The 23,373-nt window shown below is 39.2% G+C and overlaps 1 protein-coding gene across 5 annotated transcripts in view; it reads left to right on the top strand.

The window, feature by feature from the left end:
• The window catches only part of ARFIP1 (ADP ribosylation factor interacting protein 1), a 136,541-nt gene that overhangs the window by 99,030 nt on the left and 14,138 nt on the right, over window positions 1-23,373 (top strand). For 4 of the 5 annotated variants that reach the window (XM_052654627.1, XM_052654624.1, XM_052654625.1 and 1 more), the window contains exon 8: window positions 4,965-5,139. In XM_052654627.1, the coding sequence (XP_052510587.1) occupies window positions 4,965-5,139 (175 nt within the window). Of the gene's footprint in view, window positions 1-4,964; window positions 5,140-5,197; window positions 5,336-23,373 lie in introns of those variants that run through there. The other variant, XM_052654626.1, reaches the window with a different exon arrangement.

Here is a 23,373-nt window from a genome sequence, read left to right as displayed (position 1 = left end):
TGGTGTCATCTGCATATCTGAGGTTAATGATATTTCTCCTGGCAGTCTTGATTTCAGCTTGTGATTCATCCACCTGGGCATTTTGCACGATGTACTCTGAATATAAGTTAAATAAAGCAGGGTGACAGTATATAGCCTTGACTCACTCCTTTCCCAATTTTGAACCAGTCTGTTGTTCCATGTTTGTTTCTTAGAGTATGGCCTGTAAGGTCCTGCTTAATCTCAATTCTGCCTTCCTGCCTGATAACTAATTCCTTTTGTAATCTTATTCCAACTTCAGGTTGTGAGTTACTGAATTACTTGCCCAATGTGTCATGGTATCTTACAAATCTATGCCTTTATGTATACTGTTCTCTTCCTGAAATGCTCTGTCAATTTCCCAGCCCCAATCCACCTCAAAACCTCTTAACCATCCTTTAAAACTTGTTTTAATTTTCTCCTGAGATGCTTGTTCAGATACCTGATTAAGTAATTCTTCATCTTGATTTCCATCTTCCTTTCCCCATGGCAGTATCCCTTATCTCATTTTGTTGTAGTTAAGAGCTTCTCTCAGTCTAGACTGTTAACTTCTTGAAGATAAGCTATGAAGATGGTAGATTAGCACAGTGCCTGAAACTTATAAAGTTAGCACTTAGTATTTGTTGAATGAATTGTATCATGAATGAACCAGTGATATGCTTTTGACCTTGAAAGGTGAAATTTATTAAATTCAATATGAGTCGAGAATAAATTGGGCTTGGTGTGAGGGACTCATGTTCTTTCTCGAGTCATATATACATTATAGAGTATGTTTAATTCCCCAAATAGATACAAATTGTACTATAGATAGTTTAATAAAGAGCTTTAGTTTTAGGGCATAAGTTTGTGGTGCTGATTTTGACTGAATTGCGATCACTGTCTGGTTGCTCAGTCATGTCCAACTCTTTGCGACCCCTTGGACTGTAACGCACCAGGCTTCCCTGTCCATCACCAGCTCCTAGAATTTGCTTAAACTCATGTCCATCCAGTCAGTGATGCCATCCAACCATCTCATCCTCTGTTGTCCCCTTCTGCCCTCAGTCTTTGCCAGTATCAGGGTCTTTTCTAAGGAGTCAGTTCTTCCCATCAGATGGCCACAGTATTGGAGCTTTGGCTTCAGCATCAGTCCTTCCAGTGAATATTCAGGGTTGATTTCCCTTAGGATGGACTGGTTTGATCTCATTGCAGTCCAAGGGACTCTCAAGAGTTTTCTCCAGTACCACAGATCAAGAGCATCAGTCCATCAATTCAGCTTTCTTTATGGTCTAAACCTCATACATGACTACTGGAAAAACCATAGCTTTGACTAGATTGGAATTTTGTCGGCAAAGTAGTGTCTTTGCTAATTAATATGCTATCTGGGTTTGCCATAGCTTTTCTTCCAAGGAGCAAGCATCTTTCAATTTCATGGCTGGAGTCACCATTTGCAGTGATTTTGGAGCCCAAGAAAATAAACTCTGTCACTGTTTCTGCTGTTTTCCCTTCTATTTGCCTTGAAGTGATGGGATTGGATGCCATGATCTTAGTTTTCTGAATGTTGAGTTTTAAGTCAAATTTTTCACTCTCCTCTTTCACTTTCATCAAGAGGCTCTTTATTGCTCATCGCTTTCTGCCATAATGGTGGTGTCATTTGCATATCTGAAGTTACTGATATTTCTCCTGGCAGTCTTGATTACAGCTTGTGCTTCATCCAGCCCAGCATTTCGCATGATATACTCTGCATAAGTTAAATAAGCAGGATGACAATATACACCCTTGAGATACTCCTTTCCCAATTTGGAACCAGTCCATTGTTCCATGTCCAGTTCTAACTGTCGCTTCTTTACCTGCATACAGATTTCTCAGGAGGCAGGTAAGGTGGTCTGGTATTCCCATCTTTTTAAGAATTTTCCACAGTTTGTTGTGATCCACACAGGCGAAGGCTTTAGCATAACCACTGAAACAGAAATAGATGTTTTTCTCGAGTTCTCTTGCTTTTTCTATGATCCAGTGGATGTTGGCAATTTGATCTCTGGTTCCTCTGCTTTTTCTAAAACCAGCTTGAACATCTGGAAGTTCATGGTTCATGTACTGTTGAAGCCTAGCTTGGAGAATTTTGAGCATTACTTTGCTAACGTGTGAGATGAGTGCAATTGTGTGGTAGTTTGAACATTCTTTGGCATTGCCTGTCTTTGAGATTGGAATGAAAAGTGACCTTTTCCAGTCCTGCGGCCACTGCTGAGTTTTCCAAGGTTGCTGGCATATTGAGTGCAGCACTTTTATAGCATCATCTTTTAGGATCTGAAATACCTTAACCAGAATTCTATCACCTGTACTAGTTGTGTTTGTAGTGATGGTTCCTAAGGCCCAGTTGGCTTCACATTCCAGGACGTCTGGTTCTAGGTGAGTGATTAAAACCATGGTGATTATCTGAGTCATGAAGATCCTTTTTGTATAGTTCTTCTGTGTATTCTTTCTACCTCTTAATATTTTCTGCTTCTGTTAGGTCCATACCATTTCTGTCCTTTATTGTGCCCATCTTTGCATGAAATGTTCCTTTGGTATCTCTAATTTTCTTGAAGAGATCTCTAATTTTTCAAATTCTGTTGTTTTCCTCTATTTTTTTGCATTGATCGCTGAGGCAGGCTTTCTTCTCTCTCTGCTGTTCTTTGGAAGCCTGCATTCATATGGGTATATCTTTCCTTTTCTCCTTTGCCTTTAGCTTCTCTTCTTTTTCATAGCTATGTATAAGGCCTCTTCAGACACCCATTTTGCCTTTCGGCATTTTTTTTCTTAGGGATGGTTTTGCTCACTGCCTCCTGTACAATGTCAGGAACCTCCGTCCAGAGTTCTTCAGGCACTCTCTCTATCAGATCTAATCCCTTGAATCTATTTGTCACTTCTACTGTATAATTGTAAAGGATTTGATTTAGGTCATACCTGAATGGTCTAGTGGTTTTCCCTACTTTCTTCAATTTAAGTCTGAATTTTGCAATAAGGAGTTCATAATCTGAGCCACAGTCAGTTCCTAGTCTTGTTTTTGCTGACTGTATAGAGCTTCTCCATCTTCATCTGCAAAGAATATATCAGTCTGATTTCAGTATTGATCATTGGTGATGTCCATGTATAGCGTCGTCTCTTGTGTTGTTGGAAGAGAGTGTTTGTTATGACCAGTGTGTTCTGTTTGCATAACTCTGTTAGCCTTTGCCCTGCTTCATTTTGTACTCTAAGGCCAAATTTGCCTGTTACTCCAGGTATCTCTTGACTTTCTACTTTTGCATTCCAGTCCCTTGTGATGAAAAGGACATCTTTTTGGAGTGTTAGTTCTAGAAGGTCTTGTAGGTCATCATAGAACCATTCCACTTGAGCTGCTTCAGCACTGGTGGTTGGGCATAAACTTGGATTACTGTGATATTGAATGGTTTGCCTTGGAAACAGAGAGATGATTCTGTCGTTCTTGAGATTGCTCCCCAAAACTGCATTTTGGACTCTTTTGTTTACTATCAGGGCCAATCCATTTCCTTCTAAGGATCTTGCCCACAGTAGTAGTAGATATAACTGTCATCTGAATTAAATTCAGCCATTCTGGTCCATTTCTAAAATGTTGATGTTCACCCTTGCCATCTCCTATTTGACCACTTCCAATTTACCTTGATTCATGGATCTAACATTCCAGGTTCCTATGCAATATGGTTCTTTACAGCATTGGACTTTACTTCCATCACCAGTCACATCCACAACTGGGTATTGTTTTTGCTTTGGCTCCATCTCTTCATTCTTTTTGGAGTTGTTTCTCCATTCACCTACTGAGCTAGGAGTTCATCTTTCAATGTCATATCTTTTCCATACTGTTCATGGAGTTCTCAAGGCAAGAATACTGAAGTGGTTTGCCATTCCCTTCTCCAGTGGACCAAATTTTGCTAGAGCTTTCCACCATGACCCATCTGTCTTGGGTGATCCCACACGGCATGGCTCATAGTTTCATCGAGTTAGACAAGGCTGTGATCCATGTGATCAGTTCAGTTAGTTTTCTGTGATTGTATTTCCTGTCTAAGTACTGAACAGTTGACACTACTGCGTAAGTCGCTGTTTAATGAGCAGAGTAATGCTGTTGCTACTTGGCTGCTATGACAGAGTGCTTGCGAGGACTGGGATCGTGCAGTGGCCATGCTGGGGTGACTGTCAGCTTTAATGGCGAGAGAGCATCAGGGGAGGGCCTCTCAGGGAGCGTGAGGTGATGAAGTGCTCCATAGGAGATACTGTGGTCATATTCTGAATACTAATGATATGGAAATCCACCTAGAGTTATTCTGTGCATACGGTAGCCACTCAGCACAGGTATCTGTGGAGCACATGAAATGACTAGCTTGAATTGAGATGTGATGGAAACTTAAACAGTGGATTTCAGAGACTCAGTCTCCCGCGCCCGCAAAGTACAGTAGCTCAGTAACAAATTTCTTACACTGATTATGTATTACAGTGATAATATTTTGGATATGTTGGGTAAAATAAAACATACTGTTAAAGAGATGAAGTTAACTTTTTTTTTTTTGGCTCTGCCTTTGTGGCAAGTGAAATCTTAGTTCCCTGACGGGGGATCAAACCTATACCCCGTGCTTTGGAAGCAAGAATTCTTAACCACTGGACCACCAGGAAAGTCCCTAACCTGGTTTTTAAATTGTGGAAATTTTACTTGCCAGTTGATACTGTGCTTGAAAAGGAAGAGTTAATGAGATTAAGAGACAGCCCCCCCCCCCAAAAAAAAGCAGCAGCTCCCCCACCACCATGCTTATATTAATAGCTCTTTGTAAGAAGATACTTGATTTTAAAAGCATAAAGTATCAAATATGTATGAGGATTATTATATATTAATGTATAATATGGGACTGTTGGGTAGTTCCACTTCACCTCCTGAACTTACTGCACACTGTCTTTGTAGCGTGCTTTACTTATTCCCCTCTTTCCAGAATTGAATATGATGCATATCGTACTGATTTGGAAGAACTGAATCTTGGACCACGTGATGCAAACACTCTGCCAAAGATTGAGCAATCACAGCATCTGTTCCAAGTACATAAGGAAAAGTATGATAAAATGCGCAATGATGTTTCTATCAAGTTAAAATTTCTAGAAGAAAATAAGGTAAGTGTATTCTCTACCTTCTGAGATTTTTTTGTCTCTGTTAACTCCTTCATCATAGAGTCGACCCTTGAACCACCTGGGGACCGGGGCACTGACCCTCCAGTGCAGTTGAAAGTCTGCGTGTACCGCACACTTGGCTCCCTGAATCCAGGGTTCCCCTGCGTCTGCAGCTCCGCATTTGCAGACTCAGCCCGCCATGGGTCAAGCAGTGCTGCAGGATTTACTGTTGAAGAAACCTCACATGTATGTGGACCTACACAGTTCAAACCCATATTGTTTAAGGGTCAACTTTGGAGTTGTTGGAAATGAAATTCCATTTATAAACAGTGTTTTCATGTCTATAAGTACAAAAAGTATATTTACCTTCACCTTTCTGTCATTAAAGTCATCATCAGCTGTGCTGTTCCAGTCTTTCACATGTAACAATTGGCAAAAAATACTTGATGTTGATCTTCAGACTAGTGTTATTATCAAGTGCTTTAAAAAGTTACATAATGGTATATTCTGTTCTGACTATTTTGAAAACTTTTTATTAATGGTAGGTACAGATTTCAGGAAGGGAACAGCATTCTTCTCAGTACCTAATGAATAAGGAATAACTGAAAGGTTCTGATTAGGGCTGCAATTAGCATAACCTAAAAGAAACAAGCCAAGAAATCAATTTTCCAGCTTATTTTCATGTAACATGAACACATCCAAAACCTAGAGCAGTGAGAGGTGATATGGACCTACTGTAGCTTTCGTTGGAGGTAGATGTGATAACAGGCTAGGGGTGCCGGTGTTTAACGTCACATGCATACTGGGATCGGGGAGAAGGATTGCAGTTCTCCTCCCAGGTGGGAACTCCACGCAGAAGAGGTGTGGCATCCTGTGGAGATAGGGTCTCAGACTGCACATTGGTGGTCCCTTTCCTGTCCTTTTCACATCCTCTGAGGTCATAATAGAACCTCAGCTCTGCTTTCTCCCAGGTACCTTAGTATTTTTCAGTTCTGTCTCTTGATATCTTCTTGTCTTCTTTAGTATTTCCTTAGAAACTCTTCTGGCTGCTATAAAAGCTCATAGATTTCCTTGAGACCAGGACTGGTCTTACCTTTTTTTTTTTCCTTTTACCCATGGTGCATGAAAAGTGCCGATTTTCCATTACACTGAAACCATTATGTTATCAGTAAAGGAAATCTCAGCAGAGTCATCAGACAGGTTGCTCAGCACTACTCAGACAAGAGCACAGTGAGCCTTTTAGTTTCATTAGCTGAGCACATGCTGTGGCACTCATTTTGGTCATTTGGTTTAATATTTTGAAGGATAAGAATATGTCAGTACTTAGATATAGACATATATTTTAGAATCAGCACTGTACAGCGTAGTGCTGCATAAAGTATGCTAGCGTTTTACGGGTTCTACCTGAAGCTGATTTGAATGGAAAAAAAGGAATTCATCTAGTTTGAGGGTCCAGGACCTCTGCTAGAAGAGGGAATGGTTTTAGGGAATCATTAAAATGGTAATTGTGTTCTCTTGGAACCTAATGGTATTTGTTGTGTGCTAGTCTCTGAATAGTGAGATTATAGGTATTTTTTTGTATTTTAAACATTTTCTATGAAAGGTTATGTTGCCTTTATAAAAAGGGAGATAAGCTTATTTTGAAATAATTAATGTCCCTAAACCACCCATGCGTATATGGTTCTTGACAGCAAATTATACAAGGGTAAATAATGGCTGTGTAACTGTAACTCTCTTACTGTATAGCTCTTCTTGAAACCTGGCAGTAGATCTCCAGATTTAGACATGAACCAGGGAAGGCACTTACTTGTTATTTACTAGGCATTTCACATCTATTCTCTCACTCATTCATCAAAACAGTCTTCAGACTCAGGAGACACACTGAGCAGTGAGGAAGGTCGGGAATAATACAAAATCGTGACTTAAAAACACTCTTCAGGCACCCTTGTAAAAAGCCTGGACTAGGGTAACTCCATTAGCCGAGAAAGGAAAGGGCAGTGGTTTCGAGGCTGCATGAGAGGAATTGGGAAATTGACAGAGGAAGCTAGTTTGGCCTGAAGGTTATGAGGGATGAAGGTGGGGAACTTGTTCTACTTAACTCAGTGTTTAGTTTGAAATGACGACAAAATACTCACATGGAAACAATTGGTAGGAAGTTTATGGTGTGGGTTTGCAATTTGGATGAACAGGGTCAGAGTTCCAGAGATTAAAGTTTAGAAGTCATTACTGTGACAATAGTATTGTCATTGTCTCACCTTCTCTTCTTTAGACCTTTCTTCAGTCAGTCAGTTCAGTCGCTCAGTCGTGTCCAACCCTCTGCAACCCCATGAATCGCAGCATGCCAGGCCTCCCTGTCCATCACCAACTCCTGGAGTTCACTCAGACTCACGTCCATGGAGTCCGTGATGCCATCCAGCCATCTCATCCTGGGTTGTCCCCTTCCCCTCCTGCCCCCAATCCCTCTCAGCATCAGAGTCTTTTCCAATGAGTCAGCTCTTCCCATGAGGTGGCCAAAGTACTGGAGTTTCAGCTTCAGCATCATTCCTTCCAAAGAAATCCCAGGGCTGATCTCCTTCAGAATGGACTGGTTGGATCTCCTTGCAGTCCAAGGGACTCTCAAGAGTCTTCTCCAACACCACAGTTCAAAAGCATCAATTCTTCGGCACTCAGCCTTCTTCACAGCCCAACTCTCACATCCATACATGACTACTGGAAAAACCATAGCCTTGACTAGACGGACTTAGTTGGCAAAGTAAAGTCTCTGCTTTTGAATATGCTGTCTAGGTTGGTCATAACTTTTCTTCCAAGGAGTAAGCGTCTTTTAATTTCATGGCTGCAGTCACCATCTGCAGTGATTTTGGAGCCCAAAAAAGCAAAGTCTGCCACTGTTTCCACTGTTTCCCCATCTATTTCCCATGAAGTGATGGGACCAGATGCTATGATCTTCGTTTTCTGAATGTTGAGCTTCAAGCCTATTTTTTTCACTCTCCTCTTTCACTTTCATCAAGAGGCTTTTGAGTTCCTCTTTACTTTCTGCCATTAAGGGTGGTGTCATCTGCATATCTGAGGTTCTTGATATTTCTCCCTGCAGTCTTGACTCCAGCTTGTGCTTCTTCCAGTCCAGCGTTTCTAATGATGTACTCTGCATAGAAGTTAAATAAGCAGGGTGACAATATTACAGCCTTGATGTACTCCTTTTCCTATTTGGAACCAGTCTGTTGTTCCATGCCCAGTTCTAACTGTTGCTTCCTGACCTGCATACAGGTTTCTCAAGAGGCAGGTCAGGTGGTCTGGTATTCCCATCTCTTTCTTACTATAAACTAAAAAAAAAAGTTACATTTATTCTCAAGGGTTTTATTTATATTCATAGAGAGCCTAGAGATACACTGTTTGGGGTTTTCCACAGTTGTCATCAAGCTTCAGTTTCAACTCAGTCAGCTTTGTCTAAAATAAAATCTGTAAAGAAACTCTTAACATTTTTATCTTTTGTGTTTAATTCTTTCAAACTATAAAGAGATAATGTTCCTTTTCTCAGTTATTTCAAGCAGTAGACAGCTGTGATTTGGCTGAAGACTTCAACTCATAAGAAGAGTTTTTTGTTTTCTCGCTTTTGCTGGAGCAGCTTCTGGATAAAGCAGGCCTCAGAGCTGCCACCAGCCCTGCTTGCTCTCTCAGCAGTCTGCAGTGCCTCACGTCTGGGGTTCTTCTGTTGTGAACTGCAGCTGAGTTTGTTCCTTAGTATTTCTTTTCTATGCAGTTGTCACGTAATCTGATCAGTGCTTGAATGTGAACAAAACATGAGCTTTCTATTTTTTAAATATCATATGTCGAATTTTTTTTAACATAAGTCACCTTAAACATTGGTGAGTGCTAATTTGTAACTTGATGGTGTCCTAAAGGCTATTGTTTTTTTCTAAAGCTGTTTGTGCACTTCCTTTTGCTGGGACATTGCGGGGACAGGGAGGGCCTTTTGATTATCCTGGCATTTGGAGTATCCTCCCATAGCAACACTCCTCTTATAAAATGTGAGGCCAGATAATCAAACAGCTAGAATATTGCAAAATTGAAAGCAAATAGTCGCTGAGTATAGGACTAAAGAGCGTCCTGTGACTCTTGTAATAAGTTTTAGTGGCCAAACATTGTGAGAATATTTTTGTTTATTTTGTTTTCAGAACTTAAGGAAAAAAATTGAGAGTGATTGGGAGGTAGATTCTTTGCTACTAGAAAATTGAGGTGTTTATATGTGCTTAGTCTAGCCTTTTTTCTCTCTGGCAAAACAAAAGGAATAGGTATGTATTAAAAATACCTGTGTGTCCTTACCTGGGTATGTATGTGTATGCATTAATGCTGAGAGCTGTGTACATATGTCCATGCTTGTCATTTACCCTTAATGGGAAAACTTGGATTCTTCTGCTGTTCACAGTCTATACTCTCTCTGTCCACCCCCTTACCCCATCCCCCCCCCAATATATTGTGTTTACCTTTAACCTAAACAAACCTCTGAATTCTCTTTCCTATTTACTAAACAAGATTAAGTTGCATAACAATAAGAGCACAGCTAATTAGGCTCTTATAGTGTTTCTGTTTTCATCAATATTTCTTTTTTCCTAGACTTTTAAATAATGTAACTTGAGCTATTTTCTGACTTAAGGCAGTTTACCTTTTACTGTTCCTCTCAAGGTTCAAAACAAAACATAGACTAAAAAATACAGTCAAGGTAAAGAAAACAGTCATTTTTGGCGCTTTGTAGACTTTGTTGGAATAGGTGCCATGCCTTCTTTTACAGCCTCATGATGCCTAGCAATGGTGTTAAATGTATAGTAGTCATTTAGCAAACACGTTTGCATTTCTTCCCAAAATTTGAGGCATGCTGCAGGGAAGGGAGGAGATGGAGGTGAGTAAGAATCAACTAGGACAGAGTAGATGCTTACCTCGCTGTTTGATTTAGTGAGGCCATAGCATGCTCTCTCAGAAATGCTTCTGTTGTCTGCAATATGTACTGCTTTCATGGAAAGAAAGCAAAAAATTAGAGGAAAATAAACACATCAATGTGAGAAGCCAATGTTTACTTTCTTTCAAAGCTTTTTATGGCTTAGAACCATGTAGAATGTGAAAAAAGTAATTTAAGATGATTAACATTTCCCTTAAGATAATTGTAATTTAAGAGTACAAGTAAATATCTTTTCAGGTCTATTAATATATTGTGGGGAGGACCCTGAATGTATCAGAGATTCAACAATAGTTTAGGGTATAAGCAAAGACTAAGAATCTCATTAATTTTGTTATAGTCTTACTTTAAGAAGGATGGAATATACTCTTACTTTAAGGTAATGTCAGTTAATTAGCTATAACCATTAACTGCACAGTTTTTTCTGTTATTATAGGGAGTTGGGGGTTGGGAGGCTGGGAGAAAAAAGATGAGCCAGACTTGGGATCTATCCTAGGGACATGTTTGATTAATATACTTAATTTTTAAAAATTTTCTTAAAAATTATAGTCATTCTTAAGATTAGGTTGATGAAAAGAACTTTACTCACATCATGTTTCATATAGAATTATAATACAGTGATAATCCTGTATGTTAGGATTTCTTTTCTGAGATATTACAGATTTATTTCGTATGTGTGTTATTACGAATTTAACTTATCAGAGACAAGTCCAGTAAACAAAAGAGGTGAGACAGAGAAAGAGGGGAATACATAGAAAATAAAAACAAGACACATTGTAAGTCGACTTCACTTCAGTTTTAAAAAACACAAAACAAAGTAAACACAGGACATGTGAGACAGCTATGTGTGTAGTTTTGGTGGCCCAGTGACTGTATACAGATACGTTCTGTTATAGGAACTACTCAAAGCCCACTACATTTTTATAAAATGCGCTGTAAATGCTGGGAAAGGCTAGGAGAGCAAACATATTCTTCTCTTTGAGAGGGTATGAGCCTCTGAGTTTAAAAAATGGATATCTGTTGCCAAATTTTAAGAAGCATGTTAATTGTTACTTAATATGTACAAGCAGATACGTTCTTGAAATCTTTTTCCCCATTCTCCAAAGAACTCTCATTTTTTACTCTGGACATTTTCAAAAGATTCGTGTCAGTGATTTACTGTCGTCTTTGTTTCTGTAACTGTAAGTATAAACAGTATTCTTGGTATTTGCTCCTAAATCATGTGAGGTTATTATATTCTATAGGTAAAAGAACCTGGTTCTAGGTAAAGCATAAGCCTTAATGGATTGAAAGGTGGCAGTGTAGTAAGCAGCCACAACACCGCCAAGTATGGTTACCTCCATTTGGATCCTGTGAAACAGTCCCTTACTCCTGCAGCTTTATTTCCAAACGTGATTCCTGAGTGGATTCAGTCATGTAATTTCATGTTGTTACTGTTTTTTATTTATTTAGCAGACATTTATCGTGTATTATATACTGTGTTCCAGGAGGTGTTCTGGGCATTCTTCTGGACCCAGTGAGCAAAAGTGAAAAAAGTTCTACCCTCCGAGTTTATAGCCTAGTAAAAGAAACAGGGAAGCCTGGCATGCTGCAGTTCATGGGGTCCCAGAGTCAGACACAACTTAGCAACTGAATAGCAACGAAGGAAGCAACACGGATCAAATCACACCAAAATTCATGTATATATGTGTATATAGACTGTGCCTGTGACCAGTGAGTGGGCAGGCTTCTCTTAGAATGTGATGTTGAAAGTTCACCAGGTAAAGTGAGAAGCAGAGTATTCCAGATAATTGGAACAGTCTGTGGGAGGTAAACAGGGGCCAAACCATGCCGGCCTTATAGGCCACGTTAGGGAAGAGCTTATTTGAGTGTTGGTGGGAATCCATTGCAGGAATTCTTGGCAAATGACAAGTCTTAAAATGGTTCAGAGGCTGTAGTAGAACATAAGAGTGAACACAGGAGTTTAAACAGGACGATGGGAGCGAGGATTGGGGTAGTGTTAGTGGAAGTGGAGTGAGCTGAAGATTTCAAGAGATACTTTAAATGGTAGCACAGAAATACATGTGAAATATGAAGAATAGATTGATATATAATTGGCAGCTTTGACTTTTTTAATTCCTTTATTCAGCAAATATTCAATACTTGTTTCAGTCACTGAGTTAAGTAGAAATATAATGGCCTTGCTGTCATAGAGTCAAGTAAGAGAAATAGACATTAACCAGCTAATTATAAAAAAAATACAAGCTGCGATTGGTGCTGTGAAGGGAAAATAGAGGGGTCTTATGATCTGATAGATAGAGTGCCTGATGAACTATGGAATGAGGTTCATGACACCGTACAGGAGACAGGGATAAGACCATCCCCATGGAAAAGAAATGCAAAAAGGCAAAATGGCTGTCTGGGGAGGCCTTACAAATAGTTGTGAAAAGAAGAGAAGTGAAAAACAAAGGAGAAAAGGAAACATACAAGCATCTGAATGCAGAATTCCAAAGAACAGCAAGAAGAGATGAGAAAGTCTTCTTCAGCGATCAATGCAAAGAAATAAAGGAAAAGAACAGAATGGGAAAGACTAGAGATCTCTTCAAGAAAATTAGAGATACCAAGGGAACATTTCATGCAAAGATGGGCTCGATAAAGGACAGAAATGGTATGGACCTAAAAAAGGCAGAAGATATTAAGAAGAGGTGGCAAGAATACACAGAAGAACTGTACAAAAAAGATCTTCACAACCTGGATAATCACGATGGTGTGACCACTCACCTAGAGCCAGACGTCCTGGAATGTGAAGTCAAGTGGGCCTTAGGAAGCATCACTACAAACAAAGCTAGTGGAGGTGATGGCATTCCAGTTGAGCTCTTTCAAATCCTGAAAGATGATGCTGTGAAAGTGCTGCACTCAATATGCCAGCAAATTTGGAAAACTCAGCAGTGGCCACAGGACTGGAAAAGGTCAGTTTCCATTCCAATCCCAAAGAAAGGCAATGCCAAAGAATGCTCAAACTACCTCACAGTTGCACTCATCTCACATGCTAGTAAAGTAATGCTCAAAATGCTCCAAGCCAGGCTTCAGCAATACGTGAATCGTGAACTTCCAGATGTTCAAGCTGGTTTTAGAAAAGGCAGAGGAACCAGAGATCAAATTGCCAACATCCTCTGGATCATGGAAAAAGCAAGAGAGTTCCAGAAAAACATCTATTTCTGCTTTATTGACTATGCTAAAGCCTTTGACTGTGTGGATCACAATAAACTGTGGAAAATTCTGAGAGAGATGGGAATACCAGACCACCTAACTTGCCTCTTGAGAAATCTGTATGCAGGTTAGGAAGCAACAGTTAGAACTGGACATGGAACAACAGACTGGTTCCAAATAGGAAAAGGAGTACGTCAAAGCTGTATATTGTCACCCTGCTTATTTAACTTCTATGCAGGGTACATCATGAGAAACGCTGGACTGGAAGAAACACAGGCTGGAATCAAGATTGCCGGGAGAAATATCAAGAACCTCAGATATGCAGATGACACTACCCTTATGGCAGAAAGTGAAGAGGAACTCAAAAGCCTCTTGATGAAAGTGAAAGAGAGTGAAAAAGTTGGCTTAAAGCTCAACATTCAGAAAATGAAGATCATGGCATCTGGTCCCATCACTTCATGGGAAATAGATGGGGAAACAGTGGAAACAGTGTCAGACTTTAATTTTTTGGGCTCCAAAATCACTGCAGATGGTGACTGCAGCCATGAAATTAAAAGATGCTTACTCCTTGGAAGAAAGGTTATGCCCAACCTAGATAGCATATTCAAAAGCAGAGACATTACTTTGCTGACTGAGGTCCGTCTAGTCAAGGCTATGGTTTTTCCAGTAGTCATGTATGGATGTGACAGTTGGACTGTGAAGAAGGCTGAGCACTGAAGAATTGATGCTTTTGAACTGTGGTGTTGGAGAAGACTCTTGAGAGTCCCTTGGACTGCAAGGAGATCCAACCAGTCCATTCTGAAGGAGATCAGCCCTGGGTGTTCTTTGGAAGGAATGATGCTAAAGCTGAAGCTCCAGTACTTTGGCCACCTCATGCAAAGAGTTGACTCATTGGAAAAGACTCTGATGCTGGGAGGGATTGGGGGCAGGAGGAGAAGGGGACGACAGAGGATGAGATGGCTGGATGGCATCACGGACTCGATGGACATGAGTCTGAGTGAACTCCGGGAGCTGGTGATAGACAGGGAGGCCTGGCATGCTGCGATTCATGGGGTCGCAAAGAGTCGGACACGACTGAGCGACTGAACTGAACTGATGAACATACAAAGGGAATATGTTTGACATGAGAGAGGCAGTGACACGGGAGCTGATATCCAAAGGGATGGAGCGGAGGTAACCAGAGGTGTATAGGGAAAGGAATGACGGGTGCGTGCTCAGTCGTGGCCTGGCTCTGCTGTCCATGGAATTCTCCAGGCAAGAAGACTGAAGTGGGTTGAAGATCCCTTTCCTCCAAGGGATCTTCCCAGCCTAGATCAGGGCTGAACCCAGATGTGGGATCAAACCCGCATCTCCTGTGTCTCCTGCATTGCAGATGGATTTTTTATCCCTGAGCCATAGGGGAAATAGAATATGCAAAAGCCAGTCAAAGGTCAGTGAGTCCAGAGCATGCGGAGAACCAGGGAGAGTAGCTCTGGATGAAGCTGGACAGATAAATCTGGCCAACACAAGGATGAAGTGACCTACATACAAGGTTGTTCCATCACGGTATCACTGGTAATATCAAAAGATGAGGAACAACTGAAACAGTTCAGCAGTAAAGAACAAGTTGAATAAACTCTGGTTCATTTATACAATGGAACACTTTTCAGCCATTAAAAACAAAAGACGGGATGTAATTAATAGAAAGATCCTCAGAGCATACTGGGAGAAGGCAATGGCACCCCACTCCAGTACTCTTGCCTGGGAAATCCCGTGGGTGGAGTAGCCTGGTAGGCTGCAGTCTATGGGGTCGCTAAGAGTTGGACACAACCGAGCGACTTCACTTTCCCTTTTCACTTTCATGCATTGGAGAAGGAAATGGCAGCCCACTCCAGTGTTCTTGCCTGGAGAATCCCAGGGATGAGGGAGCCTGGTGGGCTGCCGTCTATGGAGTCGCACAGAGTCGGACACGACTGAAGTGATTTAGCAGCAGCAGAGCATACTATTAATAATATATGAAAAGACCAAGGTGCACAGCAGTGTATGTGGTACAAAACCTTTTGTATAAGAAAGGAAAGACTTAAGAATGTATAATCTTATTTTCTTGTATTTGCATAAAGAAAACGCAAAGGAATTAACTAGTTAACGTTTTTTTGTTTTTTTTACCTGTAAGGGGAATAGAGTAGTTGGAGACAGGACTGAAAATCTTGATATATACTTCTATCCTTTCCATTTTGGTCCTACCTATTCAAAGGATGATTTTGATTTAAAAGAAAAGAAAATATGTATAGATAGAAAATGTTTGTTTTTAAATAGGGTACCTTCTGTTTTCAAAAAGAATCAACCAGATTTCTATTTTTTAAACATAATTTTATTACCTATGATCTGTAATTTTGCTCATGGCTTAAAATCAAGTGATTGATTCTGTGTTGGAAAGAATAGAAAAACAGTTCCATCTGAAGTGTGAGGTTAGAAATGATATGATAGTGCCTTCCATATACATCAGAAAATATTTTCTTGTATACTCCCATGTTTGCTGTGTTTAATGGTTTGACTTCCAGGTCCCTTTAAAACTTTTTAAACACACATGAAACAGGATAAATTTGCCTGTGATTTGCATTGCCTCCTTTCCCTTTTTATAAAAGAGATGGAAGTCAACTGTCTTTGCATCAATCATGCAGCTAAAAAGAATTGAGAGTTGTGGGTTAATTTTAAAATTAACAGCATCCAAGCCATACCTGTTGGCTGATTTTGAAATTAACAGCATCCAGTTACCTGTCTTAGTGATTTGCGGTCCTCAGCTGGTGAATGAGGGAGAGGGCACCCCTAGCCAGCCAGTGCTGGTTTCCAGCAGGCAGTGTGAAGGAAAGACATTTTGTACCCTAGATTTAAAAGCCTTCCCAAGGGGTAGCTCATGAATTGCTGTTTTTATATATTTGACTGTGTGTGTGTGTGTGTGTGTGTGTGTGGCAATTATGTTTGAAGTGCTCGTGTTTTCGTGACCTCTTGTGGTCAGAAGTTCATGATTCTGTTGCTTATCTTAGAGGGGAGGGGAGTGTTCAGTGCTTCTACTTGGAGTGTATAGGGTTCACTTATTACAGTTTAATTCTTGACCATTACTGCTGCATTGTCTCTGTTCTGTTAAATGCTGGTACTTGGGTGCGCCTCAGATCCACATTTCACTTACTTTGCCAGCCTTGATTATCACCCAAGTCAGTTTGCCAGTTTGTCAGTTTGTGATAAAGGTGAGTTTTTAAGTCTGCAACCAGTGTGAGATTTGAACAGATCACTGGTATCTGCATTCGTTTTATTATTTTTTTTTCTTCTACATTCGTTTTAGTTACAGTAGCATTACTGCATTTTTTTTTCTTTAGTTCTTAGTAGTTACCGTCTTGAGATTTACTTAAAAATAAACCCTTTAATTAGTGTCTCTGAGTAAAAGCTCAGACTAGACCAGCAGTGTTTAAGAACGTGACTTTGCGTTGTTCTTTTTGACCTTTCCTTGAAGTCCTCTAATGACTCGGTCCTTTCCTGTTGACCATATATATATTTCTTCCATGACTCATCTACACTTTGCTTTCTTAGATTTGAAATAATCACTTTATAACTAGATTTTTTTTCTTTATTCCTCTTAAATCTTGTAACATTCTGGTTTAATATTTCTTTAAGTTTTCAAAAGATCCCTTTTAAAAATTATTCAGTACATTTTTAAGGTGCTTACTTTGGGCTAAATCTAAGGAAATATTGTATAGTTCTATTATGACAAACTCTGCTAACAAGCAACTTACAGTCTCATGGAGAACATTTCTGTTTTATACAAAATGGTAACTGAAGCATGAGGAAGAACAAACCTGGAATTTGACGAAGAAAACCTCAGTGAGGGCTGGAAGAGGCGGTGTGGCTCAGTGAGGGCTGGAGTGGCAGTGTGGCTCAGTGAGGGCTGGAAATGGTTTGGCTCAGTGAGGGCTGGAAGAGGCAGTGTGGCTCAGTGAGGGCTGGAGTGGTGGTGTGGCTCAGTGAGGGCTGGAGTGGTGGTGTGGCTTGAGCCAGACAACAGAGTAAGGAACATGAGCACTGGCAGAAAGAGGCCAAAAAAAGTCTTCAAGAAATCCTGGATCATATGTTTCAATGATTTGTAAACTTTTGTTATATTTTCTGTTCTTTTCCTAAAGCAAAACACTTATAGACTTTTTTCTTTTTTTTTTTAAGAAAACTAATGGTTTTATTATAACAAATTTTGGTAAAGATTTTTCAGATTTAAACAGTTGTTAGGTGCCTGGGATGAGAATTTTGAAAGCTGTTGAAGAGGAAAAAAGTTAGTTTTCCAAGATAAAATACAGAACCACACTATGAAGGAAAACTATCTTGTGAATGTAAAGATGAGTTTGAATGGACCATTAGTTTATCTGTAAGATCCTATGGCCCTAAATTAATTTTAAGCTAGGAGTTCATATGCTAACTGGAAAGATTTATGCTATAAAATGTGTCCTCGAGCAACTTGAAAGTTTCTTTCTTTTTCTGTGTATTATTATGGCGTCCAGGGCTTTCTCCAGTCAAAGCACCAATCATACTGTGCTGTGAATGCCTGTTAATGTGTTTCTTCTCCTAGACGTGAGTGCCACGGGTACATAGTTAGGGCCTTCCCTTCCTATAGTATTGAACTGATGGACACGGCTCTTTGAGTAATCTGCATGTAGAGGACGTCTATCATCTTCTCAGCCAGCCACCTTTCCAATTAAAGTTGTATTCCTTGCCTTTAAAAAAAAAAATTAGAGGGAAAAGGTTGGAGATAACCTTGAAAAACAGAAGCCATATTGGTCACCTCTAAACCTGGAACCTTTGGAGGAAAGGGTGAGGACTGGGAGTTAGCTAGCTTAGGCATTTTTGCTAAAGGGGAGAAAACTTGTGCGAATCTGTTACTGGAGTTTACAGATTGCGTTCCATCAGTTATCTTCTTTTCAAAACAGGACTGCCCTTTTTTACCTCATGGCATTGGGCTCCACTCAGTCATGTCCGACTCTGCAACCCCGTGGACTGTAACCCTCCAGGCTGCGCAGTCCCTGGGGTTTTCCAGGCAAGAATACTGGAGTGTGCCATTTCTTTCTCCAGGGAATCTTCTGGCCCAGGGATGAAACCCGGGTCTCCTGTATTGCAAGCAGGAGCCACGAGGGAAGCCACTTTTTACCTCATAGGATGCTTTTTTCTTTTTTAACCTAATTGTCAATGATTTGTTGAAACCCATCCCAGTGAGTCAGAAAAATGAAATCTGTTCTTCCACCTCCATATTTGTCTTTCCGTCTCTCCCTCCCTTCCCCAGGTCCACACCCATATTTCTGATAGTGCTTTTCTTTTTCAGCTGGTAGTTGCTTTTATGACAAGCCATTTCCACAGCTATTACAAATAAAATTATACTTTGCAAACCTAATAAAAGGCCAAGACAGGTATATATTCCTGCTATTGCTATTCTGATTTCTTACTTACTGGAAAAAGATCAAGGATGCACAGAGAAAGCACATCATTATACATTTTTAAATAGTTGAGAAAAAAGAAAGGCGTTAATACCTTACATATTAGTGGTTGGAGACTTCTTACTAAACAGTGATTTTGTTCCAGCTTTTCCTTTCATGTTTAAGCCAAGCTACTGCCCCCAAATTACTGTACACTTAATATAAAACCCTATTTTATAGAATTACTATAAAGGAGAGCCAAATAAGTTTGAAGAACTTAACAATTGTAAATAAAATTATAAACTAATAACTTATTTTAACTAGAAATTACCTCATTTAAAGCAATTACCTCAGTGTCTCTGATAAGAAGGTATGTAATCTAAATTTGATTTGGAAAAAAGTTCATTTGGTAGAAATAAAGTACTTTTTTTATCATTTGATGTCTATGAAATAATACTTTAAGTTTTATAGTCAGTAACTTTGTAAATGGTATTTATCTTCTATTGATACATGCTGTGTAGGCAGGAGAAAGTTTTTAGTGTTATCCACTTGGTATCATTGAGTTAGACAAGTCTGCCTAGACAGCATATTAAAAAGCAGAGACATTACTTTGCCAACGAAGGTCCATCTAGTCAAGACTATGTGAGAATTGGACTATAAAGAAAGCTAAGTGCCAAAGAATCGATGCTTTTGAACTGTGGTGCTGGAGCTGGAGAAGACTTTTGAGAGTCTCTTGGACTGCAAGGAGATCCAACCAGTCCATCCTAAAGGAGATCAGTCCTGGGTGTTCATTGGAAGGACTGATGTTGAAGCTGAAACTCCAGTACTTTGGCCACCTCATGCGAAGAGCTGACTCATTGGAAAAGACCCTGATGCTGGGAAAGATTGCGAGCAGGAGGAGAAGGGGATGACAGAGGATGAGATGGTTGGATGGCATCACCGACTCAATGGACATGGGTTTGGGTGGACTCCAGGAGTTGGTGTCGGACAGAGAGGCCTGGCGTGCTGCGATTAATGGGGTCGCAGAGTCGGACACGACTGAGCGACTGAACTGAATTTGGTATCATGTATCAGTTCTGCTCTTAAATTTTTCTTACCCGATTTCTGTTTAAAACCCCAGCTTGTCTCTATATGTTAGCAGTCAGTGTTGAAGTTTGGTTTGCCCTTTAACAATTACAGTATCGTATGGTATATTTTAGGTCATTCACCAGATGTTGCTGTAGTGGTTTTCCTTTTGTCTGGTCAGGGTTGCTCTTTGGGAGATCTTTATGAAAGTTCTCTATGATTGACTTCATAATGATTTAGTGTATTTCTAAATTACTGTAACTGTTTCTGATGTTAGGTGTTAAAAATCGGTCAAATTTTTTGTCATCCCACAGGCAGAAAATGTTGCTTCTGTCTTCTATTTTAAATCTGGTTTTCTGTTGTGTTTTATTTAGCCTTATAACCACTTTAAGTTAGGAGATACATACATAAATAGATCAATATAGATTTTATTTTCCTGCTCTGTAATTATGGAAAGATTATATGAAAGTTTTTTATCACATATTCATATATTTAATATGAATATTTAATATTGCATTATTCTTCATAACTTTAGAAAGAATTCAGTTTTAGCTGCTCCAGCCTCTGTGTGCGTGCAGCTTGAGGACCAGAGACAGAACAGAAAGAAGGTTAAAGTGTCTTTTCTCCATCACTGCCCTTCCTTTAGTTGATCTGTTAAACCTGTCCGTGTTTATTTCGAACTTTGTTTAAAAGCTTTCTAAAATGCTTATCGCCTTATGAATAGAGGCAGGTTAGAATAGAGGAAAGAAGCCAGTCTTGGAATAGACATTCCTAAGTTCCCCAAATCCTGTCTGCTTCCTGGATGTCTAAAACTTAGGTGAACTCCTTAACTTTCTGAGTCTTTATGGTTTTAAATGATAACATGGAGAGAATAGAAGATTGCAAAGAGCAGATGTAAGGGTAACATTTGTCTGTTGAACAGGAAGAGCTTCACAAAAGTTAGGGGCACCTACTAAGAGCAGTCTGCCGAAAATTCTTGGCTGTTTCTTTGATACTGTATGCTCATAACTTCTCATGATTTTGTAGCACAAATGTAGAAGTAATCTGAAAAAATGTAATAACCCTAAAATATTTCCTTCAGCATTATGGCTTTTTGACCCTTCTTCTAAAAGTAGGGTTTGATCTTTTCCCCTCATTTTACTTTCTTCACGTCTCTCCACAAGTCAGTTCTAATTGAGAAGCCAGAATCTTGCCCAGACTGACCTTTATAAAGTGAACCTGATGAAAAAACCAAATACTTAAAATAATGCTTTTGAGTCTTGTTAAAATTGCTTATATACAGAGACAACAGCATAATATCATTACCATGGTTGCAAAAATTACCTTTAAAACTGTACCACAGCTGCTTTTCTAATAGTTGTTAATTTTTCCCTCTGTTGGTAATGGTTTATATTTATTTAATAACTAAAACATCCTAAGATTCTTCGTAGCTATCATAGCTTCATTGAATACATTATATGAGTGCATATCCTAGTGCAAATTAAAATTAGTCAAAAATAAGTAGAGAAAGAATAGAAGAAAATTTACAAGAAAAAGATGTAGTAAAAGCAAGATATTCTGGTTTTAATTCATTTAATTTAGAAGGTGTATTCTTATGATAATTGATTTATTAGTTTAATTTACCTTTATTTTTGAGTTACTAATGGTTGTATTAAAGAGTCAACTTACTATTCTTATTTAAATTTGCATCTGATTTGCAGACTTAGTACCAGAATCAAAACTTGCACTAGAATAACACAAAATCAATGCTAATAGAAAAGTGAGATAAGTTATCTGTTTTGGTATAAAACAGCTTCTGAGGTTAAAGTGACAGTGAAATTTTATACTTTATTTCCATAATTATAATTGAAAAGTTGTGAATCCCCAGAGCCTCTCTTTATACTAGAAACTTTTCTGAAGTGTGACTACTTTAAAATGCTTTTACACATCAACCTTCTCACAGTTACCAAAAGAATGTTTTTGTGAAAATGAATATTGTCTCATTTTATTATGAAAATTAGAATTTGGTCCTAAAAAGCAGCCTCTTTTCTTTCTGGATTAGGTTTCCCTGAGGGGTGGGGAGCCATTTTAAATACAGCTAATGTCTCCGTTTTGAGGCTCGGTTGGAGAAGGAAATGGCAATCCACTCCAGTACTATTGCCCGGAAAATCCCATGGACAGAGGAGCCTGGTAGGCTACAGTCCATAGGGTCGCAAAGAGTCGGACACGACTTACACTTATCCCTTAGGGTGTCTGTTAGGTTGGTTGACTCAGAGGGTGGGGACCGTTGTGTCAACATCAATAGGGCTAACTAAAAATTGTCTGATGCCCTTCCCACTTTCTTTTTGACTCTCTCCTAACTTTCGAGATTGTTGTAAGAGCTCTCTGCAGTTTAGTATTTGAATCAAATCCTGTGCTCTTTTATTGTCTTCTCCAATTCGAAAACATTGACAATTAAAATTCAAACCCAGAATTTTTTGTGGCCCAAAAAAACAATAATTAGCTAGACCCTATTTCTAAAAATTAGAATTTCACACTAAAAATACAGAAACCTTTTAGTTTCTCTGTAATTCCAGGAGCCAAGGGTCATCTGAAATTGGAAAACAAGAAAAGCGAAATACTAGAAGAGCAAGGCAGAAATATTGCTTTGTGACTCAAGTAGGTTTACTAGTGTGAAAACCTTAAGCAATAACTCAAAATAGGGAAGAACATTCATAAACTTGTACATAAACTTTCAGCTGAATTTAATACTTCTCTAATCGAAGTGCCAGTTTCTGTCCTTTAAATAGAAATAATGTTTTTCTACTGAAAGAAAGCCTTTCAACAGAAAGGTTTTCCAGAGCCATGTGAGTTTCCAAATATATGTATACTTCTATTTAGAAAGCAACTTTATCAGAAAGTTTCAGTAGAAAGGAACCATGAAAATTACCTGAATCTCAGTTTCTTCATTATTCAAGTGAAGAGAGAGTTTGCATGGTAAACTTGGGACAGAGACGGGAATGAAGCCCAGTTTCCTTGAACCTGTCATTCTCATTCAACTCTATCACCCTCTGCTGCAGTTAACAGGGGTCTCTAAGGGCAAAGAAAGGGATTATCTACTTCATGGACAGAGAAAATGGAACATTATTAAATGATTTATTTGTAGTAGATTTGCTTTGTTCCTAATCTGGTAAGTGGCATTTTTAGTGAAGGAAATTTTACTTGTGTGCTTTTGCAAAAATTCAAAACTCGTCACATAGCAGTTTGTAAGGATCGTAACATGATGTTTTAGAGACAGAAGTTTACCTTGAATTCTCTGAGGTGTATTACTTTAGACTCTACAGGCAAAGGTGAATGTCTTAATTATAAACAGAATTGATTTGTGGCTTTAGAGAGAAATAGAAACTAGAAAGATTATTTGAAACGTTCTAATTTAGTTTCATTTTTAAATCTATTGATTTATAGTCTTTATTTTTTATGCTATAATTGAGTCGTGAAGCTTCATCATTGTCCTGTTTTTTCCTTTACTTTTTTATTTAATTGGTGTACGTGTGTGCGTGCTTGTCATTTAGTCATGTCCAACTCTTTGTGACCCCACGGATTGCGGTCCGCCACCAGGCTCCTCTGTCCATGGAATTTTCCAGGCAAGAA

Source organism: Budorcas taxicolor, chromosome 17 (genome assembly GCF_023091745.1).
Source record: "Budorcas taxicolor isolate Tak-1 chromosome 17, Takin1.1, whole genome shotgun sequence".
NCBI lineage: Eukaryota > Metazoa > Chordata > Mammalia > Artiodactyla > Bovidae > Budorcas > Budorcas taxicolor.
Note: the sequence above shows the minus strand (reverse complement) of the source record. Positions and strands in the feature narration are given on the sequence as shown.